Consider the following 12,787-nt stretch of genomic DNA (forward strand, 5'->3'; position numbering starts at 1 on the left):
CAGTGGATCGGACCAGGGTGGTCTCTGGCCCACTGTTCCCTTCATTTTACCTCCCTAAGGCTTCCTTACGTCCAACTCAGGTCTCTTTCTGAAACTCCAAGTCCGAGTGTTCAGCTGCTGCCTGGGTGGGCAGCTCATGTGATCAGCATATCCCAACCTGTTCCTCCTGCTAACTTCCTCATCCCAATGAATGGTTGCATTAGCCACCAAGTCACTACTCTCAGAATCCTGGAAGTCATGCTTGCTTCCTCCTCTCATGCACACCCCTTTATCCGGTTAATTACTCACGTCTCCTAAACTCACACGCATCTGATTTTCTCCACCTGTACTCTTGCTACTTTGGTCCAGACCACCACTACCCTGACTGATCCTCCTGCTCCTCCTTATCCTTTACAGGGAGGGCAGAGTACAATACAAAAAAGCTCAACCTCATCACTCCTGCCCCAAAAGTCTTTGTTGCCTGATGTCAAGTTAAACCCTTTCAGAGTGAACCAAACCTCCTGCCTTTCCTCTCCTATCTCCTCCTTACCTCCTAGCCTCTTCCTTCAAGTTCTTGTACTTCTCGTACCCAGAACACGCTGTGCTGTTTCAGTCCTTGGTACCTTTGCCATAGTAACCCCTCATTCTGGAATACCAGAGGACTCCCGTTCATCTTCCCAAAAAAGCTCATCCTCTCTGTGAAAACTTCCTTGGCTTTCCTCCAGAAAGCCATGTGTCCCCAATGTAGTATATTGTCATCATTTCTCTGTACTTCACTTGAAGACAGGTGGTCATCTTGTTGACCTCTGTATCCCCAGGACCCCAGAGGTGGGCACTCAGCAAATGTCTGTTGAATGAATGAGATGAGGGTCTGCTCCTGATGGCCAAGAACACAGACTGGGGAGCAGTCATAAAGTGGGGGCACCCTGTGGTGAATGGCTCAACCTACCTGACCAAGGGGGTATGAATGATGAGCTAAGGTCTGATTGTTGAGGAGAACCAATCATTCATGAGTAGAAAGGAGCAGAAGCGATTGATGGAAGCAGAGAGGGACCGATCAGGAAGGTAAAGGGAAACCCAAGGATGCCAGCATATCACAAAGGAAGGAGAGTTGAGAGAGGAAAAGCTGAGAAAGGTGCCAAGAGGAAAAAAGGGGGTAGGAGGGATACACGGGCTGGGGGCAGACACAACTCAGTGCAGCTGGTGGAGTGCAGGGCTGGGCTCTGTCCTGCAGCTTGGGGCAGGCCACATTCCTGCTCCTGTTCAGATGCTTTGTTCTGATGCCTCTCAGGACCCCTCTGGGGGCGTAAAACCCAGGGAAAGTGGAATCAAGGAAAGCAGATCAGGGCTAGATATGAGAGACAGAGTAAAGAGTATGGGGAAAGTGATAGGGGAGTAGAAAGGAACAGGAATAAAGAGAGAGAGTTGGGAGAGGGGAAGAAAAATGGCCTGGAAGGTGGGAGAACAAGATTGATTGAAGGAGGAGGGAAAGGGAAAGAGAGAGGAACAGGACACAAGTGGGAACTTTGCATCGGAGCCTGTGTGTGTTGATCTTGCATAGAAATTAATCCTTGGCCTGTTAGATCTAAGAACCAACTCTAGCCTTTCCTAAGCTCTGCCCTGTGTCATGGGGAGCTGACCTCTGCAGGCTTCTGCTTTCAAGCTCCTGTGTTCACTGCTTTCTGGCTGGCTTCAGCCCATGGTAGGTAAGTGACTGGCGGGCAGGAGAGAGCCAGGATATTTCTCCTCTCTTTCTGTCTCCAGTTCCTACCCAACAGGCCCACTTTGCTTCCAGCTTCCGGAGGGAAACCTTGGACCCCTGAGCTCCAGAATGCCACCTCCTCCCTTTGTCCCTTCACTCTATTTTGTCCCTAAGTTAGGGTCTCAGGTACAGAAGGTTGAATTAATGACACAGTTCTTGGTACATTGTCCTCATTGATCAATGTCTTGTTTTTATTTATTTTAAATTTCTTCTATTTTTATACCCATATCTCTTGTGTCCTCCCTAAAAAGGCAACCATTCCAATGCATTTAATGCCCATTTTGGTTTGTGCTCTTGCAAAATATGAATTGTTTTGCGTGCACACATTTTTAATGTATGTAAATAGCATTTGGTTGTATACTTCGTTCTGATCTTATTTTCAGTGAGTACTATGTTTTAAAAACCGATTCATGCCCTGCAATGATCAAATTTATTACTGCATAAGTTATTGTTGCATACTATTCCACAATATCACTCATCTCGTTGAAGAGCACCCATTGTCACCTCCAGTTCCCAGCCACAACAAATAATGTGGCAATGAACATTTTCATACAAGTTCATTTTGGGAGATGTCTCTCTGCCTCTGCCTATGTCTAGGTCTTTATTTATACCTACCTCCACCAGTGGAGAGCGGAATTGCTGAGTCATAGGGTATACTTATACCTAATTTGACTAAGTACTACCAGCTTGCTCTGAAGAAGGACGGTCACAGTCTCCCTTTCCATCAGCAGTTCCAGAGGGTTCTGCTACCACCACATCCTCTCCGGCAACATCCACCCAAAGGCAGTATAGTTAAGAGTATGGACTCTTGGCCCAAATGGCCTGAGTTTGAGTCGCAGCTCTGATACTTGGTAACTTCGTGCCCTTGGGAAAGTTACCTAAACACTTTGTGCCTTATTTTCCTCATCAGTAAAATAAGAAGGGAGATAATAATAGTATCTGCAGCTTCAGGTTTTAATGAAGGTGAATAATGTAATACTCATATAGTGCTTAGAATAGATAGAATTGAATAAGGTTTTTATTGTTTTTGTTTTTTAAAACAGCTTTCTTGAGATATAATTGACAATAAATTGCATATATTTAAAGTGTACAATTCATTTTTCAAAAAATATTTTTTAAATGATACTTTTTTGTTTCGTGGGGGGAGGTCATTAGGTTTGTTTATTTATTTATTTTAATGGAGGTACTGGGGCCCAGGACCTCGTTCATGCTAAACATGCACTCTACCACTGAGTTATACACTCCCCCCTATTTTTTATTCTTTAAAAAAAAATTGTTTTTGGAAGGGCGGGAGGTAATTAGGTTTACTGATTTATTTATTTATTTTTAGTCGAGGTACTGGGGATTGAATCCAGGACCTTGTGCATGCCAAACATGCACTGTACCACTGAACGATACCCTCCTCTCTAAAATGTACAATTTGATGAGTCAGAAGATTTTTTTATTGAGGTATAATTGGCATATGACATTATATTCATTTCAGGTGTACAACATAATGATTTGCTATTCTTATATATTGCGAAATGTTTACCACAATAAGTCAACATCCGTAATCTGATACGTTTTGACATATGTATACACTTGTGAAACCGTACCCAGAATCAAGTTCATGAACACATCCATCACCCCCAGTGCTTCCTTGTACCTCTTTGTAATTCCTCCCTTCAGCCCCTAGGCAACCACTGATCTGCTGTCTGTTATTATGGAGTAGTTTGCATTTTTTAGAACTTTAGGCAAATAGGATCATACAGAACATATTCCTTTTGTCTGGGCTTCTTTTACTTAACATAATTATTTTGAGATTCATCTGTGTTGCGTGTATTATGCGTTTATTCCTAAATATTATTAATTTGATTATCAACAGTAATCAGTTTGATTATCCATTCACCTGTTGATGGATGATATTCGGGTTATTTCCAGTTTGGGGCCATTACAAACAAAGCTGCTAGGAACATTCACGTACAGGTCTTTGTATGGACACATGCTTTCATTTCTCTTGGAAAATACCTCAGAGTAGAGTGACTGGACTATATGATAGGTGTATGCACAACTTTTTATGAATTGGCCAAACTCTTTTCCAAAGTAGTGGTCCCATTTTACATTTCCACCAGTGGTGTCTGAAAGTTCCAGTTCCTTCACAGCCTTACCAACATTGAGATGGCCAGTCTTTTAAAATCTAGAATGGACTATATAAGATTTTAATCAAATAAATGAGAATTTGTTTGGATTTCTAATATTTGTCAGTTCAGTCGGTAAACGTGATGTCTTACTGCAGTTTTCTCTGATTACTTATGGCTTGGAGCATTTCTCTAAACACTTGTTAGCACTTTGGCTTTCTTTTCTTTTTTTTTTTTTCCCAAATCCCTCCTTATATTCTCTGCCCACTTTCACTTGGAGCATTTTTCCTGTTGATTGGCAAGACATTTGAACAAACAAAATCAGTTCTTTGTCAGATTTGGACATAGCAAATATTTTCTCTTGTTCTATTGTCTGCCTATTAATTTTTCTTTGGTTAATTTCATTTAATAGAAATCCTTAAACTTGGTGCAATCAACATGACCATTTTTCCCCCTTATAGTCTGTGGTTTTGAAAATTTGCATATATTCTTTCCCATCTCTACAACACAAATGTACATTTTCTTCCAATAAGTTTGTAGTTTTACTCTTCACGTTTAGGTCTTTTTAATCCATCTAGAGTTCATCCGTGTTTTGGATGTTAGGGATCCAATTTATTTTTCTTGTATCGAGCCACATCTACATGTGTCAAATTCTGGTATATACAAGTGTCTGTCTCTGAGCTGATATTCTGTTCCATTGGTGTATCTGTCTGTTCTTGCACTAATACTACTGTTATTATTGCTGCATGCTTTGTAGCAAGTTTAAGTTTATGGACAGGCAAGACCCCATTTATGGTTTTTTTATTGCTCCAAACAAATTTGGGGATAAAATTATCAAGATGTTTCCAAACAACACCAATTGGATTTTTATTGGTAATCTATCCAATTACAAGTTATTCTGGGGACAACTGATATCTTTATAATGTGAAGTCATCGCATTTAAGAGCATGGAGTATTTCTTTATTTATTCAAATCAATCTTCTATGTTCTTTAGTAGAATTAAAATTTTTCTTATGAATACTTTGTTAATTCTTAGATGCTTTATACTTTTTGTCTGTGATACAAATTGAGTGGTTTTTTAAAATTGTATTTTCTGATTAGTTATTGCTGGCAAATAAAATACTAGCGACTTTTTGTAGGTTGATCTTGTACACAGCAACATTGCTGAACACTTTTGATTGTTCTAATAGTCTCTCTGTCGATTCTATTAGCTTTTCTAAGTAGATGATTATATCATCTGCAAATCAGTTTTATTTTGCCTCTTTCAGTCTTTACACTACTTATTTCTTTTACTTCCTTGCAATATTGATCAAGACTTCTAGGACTTGTGGGGAGGGAAATATCTCAGTGGTGGAGAGATCCTGGGTTCAATTCCCAGTTCCTCCACCAAAAAAAAAAAAAAAAAAAGACTTCTAGGACTTTGTCAAACAAAGGGTTAACAGTGGACATCTTTGTCCTTTCCCCAATGATAATAGAGATGAGGTTAAACTTTCTTCATTAAGTATGGGAATTTCCTCCCTAATCTTTGTTGGCTAGAAGTTCTTTTCATAAATAAGTGTTGAACCTTATCAAATGCTTTTTAAAATTATTGATGGAGGTAAATATATATATGCATATGTGTATATTTAATTTATTAATGTGGTGAATTGCATTGATGGATTTTCTAGTATTGAAACACTTGCATTCTTGGGATAAGCTGTTCTTGTTTGTGATGTATGATTCTTTAAATACATTTTTACATTTGGTTAAGTAATATTTTATTAATGGTTTTTACATCTATATTTATAGGTGAAATGGGACTGTAACACTGTTTCTATATTATCTGATTTCAGAGGCAGGAGTACCATAGCCTCATAAAATGAGTTGGTCATTTCTTCACTTCTCCAGATCTGTATCTCAAAATACATTCCAGGCTGAACTACAGGAGAACATCTAGCCCAGTCTCCTGTTTCCTAAGCAGGCAAAATATCATCACTCTTTTTCTATACATGAGGCAATTGAGGCCCAAGAATAAATTTCTGAATGAGGTGGAATTGGAACCTGGGATGTTTTATCTGCCTTGGGTCTATAACTTCTAGATCTGACCAGAAAAACAATAACCAGTGACCAGAATAATAAGGAGCTTTTAAGTAATACTGCATAATAGTAAAATAACATTGCAAATTTCCAAAGTTCATTTATTGATCAGTTTTTTTCTTTCAGACTCAGAACACATTTTCCCATAGAAATAAACAAGTTGGTTGGGTTCTGATACCAGGTTGCCTACCTCCTCGTATCACCCATCATCCCCACACTGTGATGTATTTCCCCTAATCTAACTCAATCTTCCAACTGAACTTGATCTTTCAAGCTCTTCCACTGTGACTTCTGTGCTCAACATCTGTCATCAACCTTATATGCCCAGCCTCTTCTCTGATGTTCCTTTCCTAGGCCTTACTGAAACCTGGCTGTCTTGGAGGACACGCCTCCCCAGCAGCCCTCTTAATAAAGGCTTATTTTTGGTCTTATTTCATATACCTTGTAGTCTGGAGCTGGAGGATTGCTCCTCAATACTACTTCTAGACCATTATTCTTCCTTCATCCTTCAAAGTCGTTTGCTCCGTTGACATTCATTCTGGAAGTGTAGCCCCCACTTTCTCTAATTGTTGCTGGGCTTTTCCAGCCTGGTCCTTCCCCCACATTCACTGACAAGTTTAGCGCCTGGCTCATCATCTTCCTCTTTACACCTATGGTCTTATCATCATTGCTGTTGAGTTAAAAAACCATCAGGGTGCTTCAGCTAATTGCAGCCTCTCAGCCCTGAGTCTCTCATCTCCAATGATCGTTCTCTTCAGCATCCTCAGGCCCCCACCCTAGGCGTTGTCAGCTCCCAAAACACCCTCTTCCAACATACTGAATTCAAGCCTCCCATCTCTGATGATCACCTCCTTCCTTCCCAGCTCATTTACTCATGTATCCCCACTCCTTTCACTTCCTGGAGACTTCAAAACCATTGACTCCATCAGTTTTTCACTGTCTACTCATCTCTTTTTACATGTACTCTCCTTCTCACCCATTTTCTATCCCTGATCTGGCACATAATCACTCTCATGCAAATATCTTAAAAGCCCTTCTCTCTCTTTTTAGTTAAACTCCCACCCTGGTTAATTCCAACCATCCATCTAGTTGCTCCTTGCACCCAACTCTTTAATGGAAGGTTACTAGAGCAAAAAATCCACAGTGATGCTGACTGGTCACATCTGAAATCAGAGGTTTTTTTGTTGTGTGTGTGTGCTTGTTAACTAGGACCAATTTTGCCTGTCCTCTCACTGGGATGTTTGGCAATGTCTGGAGACATTTTTGTTTTGTTTGAGGGGGGGTAATTAGGTTTATTTATTTATTTATTTTTAATGGAGATACTGGGGATTGAATCCAGGACCTCATGCATGCTAAGCATGTGCTCTGCCACTGAGCTATACCCTCCCCTCGGAGGCATTTTTGATTGTCACATTGTGTGGGGGAGTTCTACTGGCATGAACTCAGTAGAAGTTAGGGATGTTTCAAATATCCTGTGATGCACGGGACAGTCACCCATAACAAAGAATCATCTGGCCCCAAGGACCAGTAGTGCTGAGGTTGAAATCCTGCTCTAAATTAATACAAGTCTCAAAGGGACAATCGACACAGGGTCTTAGCATTTACTGTTCCCTCTGCCTATAACATGGTTCTCTCATGGCTGGCTCATTATTTAACAGTTCCTTCCTAGAAAGGTCTCCCTGACCTCACTCTGAAGTGGACCCAAACTCAACACATTACCCTGTTTTATTGCCTTCAAATATGCACCATTTTTTTTTGTGTCTTTATTATCTTCTTCCTCCCTTTAGAGTCTAGAGTTTGTGTCTTTATTATCTTCTTCCTCCCTTTAGAGTCTAGAGTTTGTGTCTTTATTACCTTCTTCCTCCCTTTAGAGTTACACGAGTGCAGCATTCTTACTGTCTTGTGTACAGCCCCAGTATCAAGCATGGTGACTAGTACATTACATAAGCACTCAGAAAATTATTGAACAAGTGGATGAAAATTTGGTTAATTTGCAATTCATTCATTTATCAAATATGTATCAGTGCTGAGACCCAACACATTGCTGCTGTCTTGGAACTTACAGTACAGTGGGGAGATTGACAATGCATCAGTAACCACGCGAAGTAAATAGTTTCAAACTATGATAAGAGCTTTGGAAATAAAGTACAGGTAGTGGCGCGAGCATTCAGCAGGTGATCTGACTCAGTGTGGGGTGCGGTGGTCAGGCCAGGCTTCCTAGATGTGATATTGGAGCTGACAGCTGGAGGATGAGTCAGTTAGCTGGGTAGAGGAAGGTTGGGTGGGGGAGTTGATGGAGAAGAGCACCCAGGCACGAAGAACAGAGAACAGGGTGCAAAGGCACTTTTGTTGGGAAGGAGCGTTGTAAAGTTCAGGTGGTGCGGTTGATGCCCAGAGTCTGGTAAGCCATAGTATGGCATTTATTTGCTAAATCCAGCAGAGTAATAGGAGCAAAAGAGTGCCATTGGATGATTTGAAGGATTTTAAGTAGGAAGTGACACGATCTAAGTTTATTGGGGAACAAACAGTCATTTCTGAAGGACAAACAGGGAAGCGGGGAGATTGGTTCGGAGGCAGTTGCAGCACCCAGGGAAGAGGTGATGGCGACTTGGCCTGAAGTGATCTCAGTGAGCTTGGAGAGAAGCTGGATATACTTAAGTAATTAGAAGCATGGAATCTCAGAGCTGGAAGCACTTTTTTAAAAAGTAGAAAAATTAAAATGAATAATAGAGCTCACTAAAATCTGTGTTTTATAGAAAAGTAGGTTAATTAGCTTAGCACGAAGGGCCTGTTCATATTTTTATTGTATAAAAGAAGGAAAGATTTACAGAAAAATGTCTGAGTGGGAGGAGCAAAGATGAGAAATACGAAGAGAGCTGAGGTGAAAAAAGGAGAGAGAGAAATTAAACGAGGGAGGGAAACAGTAAGAACGGTGTGTGAGCCTGTGAGCCTGAGAGGTGTCAGGAGGTTGGAGGAGAGGTAGATTGGGAGGAAACTGGATAAGAAGGGGGTGGCTGTGATGTGCACACAGGAAGATGCAAAGAAAGACTACTTGGTGATGCTGAGCTCAAGGGGCTGGGAGATAGGGTCCAGAAGAGTGTCCAGAGGTAGACTAAAAGAGAGGGAAATGAAATAAACGGAAAAGACAGGAAGGGGAAATGGTAACAGATGAGGGGGGAATGAGTCAACAGGGGATGCTTGGAGGAGATGTCGGGAGGAAGGATGGGGTCATAGCTTGAGGAGAGCGAGAGAGATGAGACCGGAGGATGAGGTGGGAATCCCAGGGCTGAATTAAAGGCCACATTAGAGCCAGATGTTCCAGAGGACAGAGCGGTGAGATGGTGGGAGAGCGCACACAAAGAGGCAGGTCCAGGCTTAGAATGAAGGAGAGAAATGTGTGCATGGCTGGAGGAGGAGGAAGAGGGAAAGGTGGAGGACAGGTCTGGAAAGACTCCAATGGAGGGAAATGATGGGTGTGGCTAAGACTCTGACCCAGGCCTTAATCTGCTCCCCACCCTCTGGCGACGGCTTCCGACCTCATTGGGTTCTTCTGCTACAAGGACTCGGGGCGGGATGGGATAGCGACCACTGGGAGGTGGGGTGCCAACGGCCCCGACATTAAGTCATGTCAAGCAGGGATCAGAATAGGGGGCCAAGAAGACGGGGAGAGGGGCGGGTTGGGAGCACCACGCCTGGAAGCCGGGTGTTTGCTGGAGCGCAGGGTAGGAGGGAGACGGACAGCGGCGAGGCGTGGGTTGGTGCTGGGGCAGTGGCGCTGGCAGTGGGGACCCCAACAATGCTGCTGAAGTGGGACTGGACCCAGGGCTTCTGAAGGTGGGACGGCTAGGAGAGGAGACTGAAAAGAAAAAGAGTAGAGCAGAGGGTGGGGGCGAAAGTATAGTGGGACAAAGGGCACCCAAGGGGAAACCGAGAGTCCCTGCTGAGGGCGGGGTGGGGGGAAAGGCGGGGCCAAGACTGGCCAGGGGCATCCTCCCCCTCCCCTCGCCCCCCCACCCCCCAGCTCCTGCTCCGCAGAGTTCCTGGCGCACTTGTTGGGGGAGAGGGAAAGGGACATTTTGGTGCCCGAGGGACTTCGAGTCCAGAGGGGCTTTCACTGAGCTTGGGACTTCCGAGAAGACTCCGCCTCCTCCCCACCTGCGGTAAAAGCCTGGCAAGTGAAGGGGCGTGACCCTGGTGCTCAGGTTTCTTCCTCTTCACCTGGGCCTGGAGGGGTAGGGACCAGGACTTCCGGCTCAGGTGAGTGTCCCTTCGGTGACGTCAGGTCACCCTTGGCCGCCCCTCCGGCCCCTCCCTACTCGCGCTCCCGGTGCCTGCGGGGGCGCGCCCCCACCGCCCTACATATACTCAGGTGCGCCGCACCTGTCCGCCCGCACCTGCCCGCTCACCGCTGAACGACCTCACCCTCGCACTGCAGCCTCGGGCCGACAGCTCAGGGTACTTTGGGGACTTCAAGCACCCGGGGCCGCACCCGTACGGCCCCTTCGCCTTTTGTTTGGGAAGGGTCGCGGAGCGCGCCGGAGGGAGCCGCCTGGCCTTCGCGGATCGCTTTTGTTGACCACCAGTCCTGATCCCTCGGCTGTGAGACCCTTGCCCCGCCGGAGGGGTGGATTTGTGTTTACTTTGGTGACAAGATTTGCAGGCACTCGACCGAAAACTTTTTTAGCTCTTTGGGTGACTTAAAACACCCACGCCCGGAGCCCCCCGTCTCTTTTGAGGGCGGAAATGGCCAATTCGGGCCTGCAGCTGCTGGGCTTTTCCATGGCTCTTCTGGGCTGGGTGGGCCTGGTGGCGTGCACCGCCATCCCGCAGTGGCAGATGAGCTCGTACGCGGGCGACAATATCATCACGGCTCAGGCCATGTACAAGGGGCTGTGGATGGACTGCGTCACCCAGAGCACCGGCATGATGAGCTGCAAAATGTACGACTCGGTGCTCGCCCTGTCGGGTAAGGCCGCGGGACCGACGGGCCGGACGCGCCCAGGGCCGTGGTCGCGGGTGGGTGCGGGGCCAGGCCCGAGGTCCCATGGCCTGACGCCCTGGGTTGCGGGGGAGTCAGGGTGGTGGGGGTGGAGAGGAGGAAGCGTAAGCGTCGCGCCCGGACGGTGCGGCTGGGCCGCGGGGCTGGTGCCCTGGGTCTGCACGTGCGCGCGCCGCGGGCTGGCTGTGCCCCTCTTCATCCCCGGACTTGGCGGCAGGCGACCCTGTACCTTCCCGGGAAGCTGAGTCCTGGGGCGGGGCCTTCCCCTCTCCCCCTACCGCGAGGAGGCTACGGCCTCCATCTCCCGCCCTTTTCGCGGACAAAAGGCGGCACAGGCCGTGGGGTCGGACCGAGGGCCGAGGAGCCGTGCTCCCCGTAAGATCTGGACTGCCGCCTGCGGCTTCTAATCTAATCGGCCGATTAGCTGAAGCCACAAACCGTGGCCTCGATAGTGGGGTCAGAGCTGGCAGGAAGGCCGGGCTCTGCAGCCGGTGCTGGGGTTTCTGCCACCGCCTCGGCTACTCTTCGCTGTCCCTTTTCACCCTTCCCCCTTCCCGAGGCAGTTTCATCGAAACCCTGGCGCCCCGGGCGGATCCTAGAGCCGAGGGGGCGGGGCAGAGCGGGAAGGCCGCGGAGTTCGGAGGGGGCGGGATCCACCCGCTCCGGCCTGCAGCTTGGACGCCGAAGGGGCCTCAGGCCGTGGCGTGTGGGCGCGGCCGGCGATTCAGAGGCTGGAGCTGCCTGAGGGCCGCTCGCTTTTCCAGCAACGACGGCATCCTTTCCCTTTACCCGCAGCGGCCTTGCAGGCCACCCGAGCCCTAATGGTGGTCTCCCTGGTGCTTGGCTTCCTGGCCATGTTCGTGGCCACCATGGGCATGAAATGTACAAACTGTGGGGGAGATGACAAAGTGAAGAAGGCCCGTATAGCTATGACTGGAGGCATCATTTTCATCTTGGCAGGTGAGCAACAGGTCCAAAGTGGGCCCGAGGAGTCTCTTCTTGCCCATCTTGGAGGGGTGAGGGTGGGCACAGTGCTGGTTTGGCCGGGGGGGGGGGCACAAGATCTGAATCCCCTTCTCTCTCCAGGTCTTTGTGCCTTGATAGCTTGCTCCTGGTATGGCCACCAGATAGTCACAGACTTTTATGACCCCACGGTCCCCACGAATGTTAAGTAAGTATAGGAGTCCTGCCTAAGGGGACAGGTCTGGGGTCCTGAGATCAGGAGAGGCAGGCCAGGGTTTCTGACCGCAATTCCCTCTCTTCACAGGTACGAGTTTGGTCCTGCCATCTTCATTGGCTGGGCAGGATCCTCTCTGACCCTTCTGGGAGGTGCACTGCTCTCTTGCTCCTGTCCTGGGAGTGAGAGCAAAACTGGGTATCGTGCACCTCGCTCCTACCCTAAGCCCAACTCGGCCAAGGAGTACGTGTGAGCTGGACGCCTTGCCCCAGCCTGGCAGCCTATAGGCGTGCCCAGACATCTAGAAGGAACTGGGGCAGAGAGCTCAGCCCATGGGCAGGGCGCGGAGCAGAAGCCTGCGGTCACTCCAGCCCAGCACACCATGTACAGTTCCCTGGGGGGTTGGGTGGGGGAGACAAAATGGGGAGGATGTGCTTTTTGTACAGTAATAAAAGTATGTTTTGGAAAGTAGGCTTTTTTTTCCCCCTCCAGGGCATCTGCTTTCTCCCAACCCAGATCCTTGCAGGGAGCCTAGAACCTAAAGTGCAACTAGTTCAGTTAAAAAAACACTTAGTGAGCACCAATGGTGTGCAAGGCTGTCCCAGCTCCACCATTTCAGTCACTCAGACCCCAGCATTTTGACCTTTGACCCTGAAAGACTCTGGCTCTAAGCTCTT

At 46.9% G+C, this 12,787-nt stretch overlaps 1 protein-coding gene across 1 annotated transcript; it reads left to right on the forward strand.

Moving 5' to 3' along the window:
- The first annotated feature begins 10,274 nt into the window (after positions 1 to 10,274).
- On the forward strand, positions 10,275 to 12,581 carry CLDN7 (claudin 7). Its single transcript, XM_006218806.4, has 4 exons — positions 10,275 to 10,900; positions 11,729 to 11,893; positions 12,020 to 12,104; positions 12,201 to 12,581. The coding sequence occupies exons 1-4, from the start codon at positions 10,678 to 10,680 to the stop codon at positions 12,361 to 12,363; spliced, it is 636 nt and encodes a 211-aa protein (XP_006218868.1). The 5' UTR covers positions 10,275 to 10,677; the 3' UTR covers positions 12,364 to 12,581.
- The last annotated feature ends 206 nt before the right edge of the window (positions 12,582 to 12,787 follow it).

This window comes from Vicugna pacos, chromosome 16 (assembly GCF_048564905.1).
Source record: "Vicugna pacos chromosome 16, VicPac4, whole genome shotgun sequence".
Lineage (NCBI taxonomy): Eukaryota > Metazoa > Chordata > Mammalia > Artiodactyla > Camelidae > Vicugna > Vicugna pacos.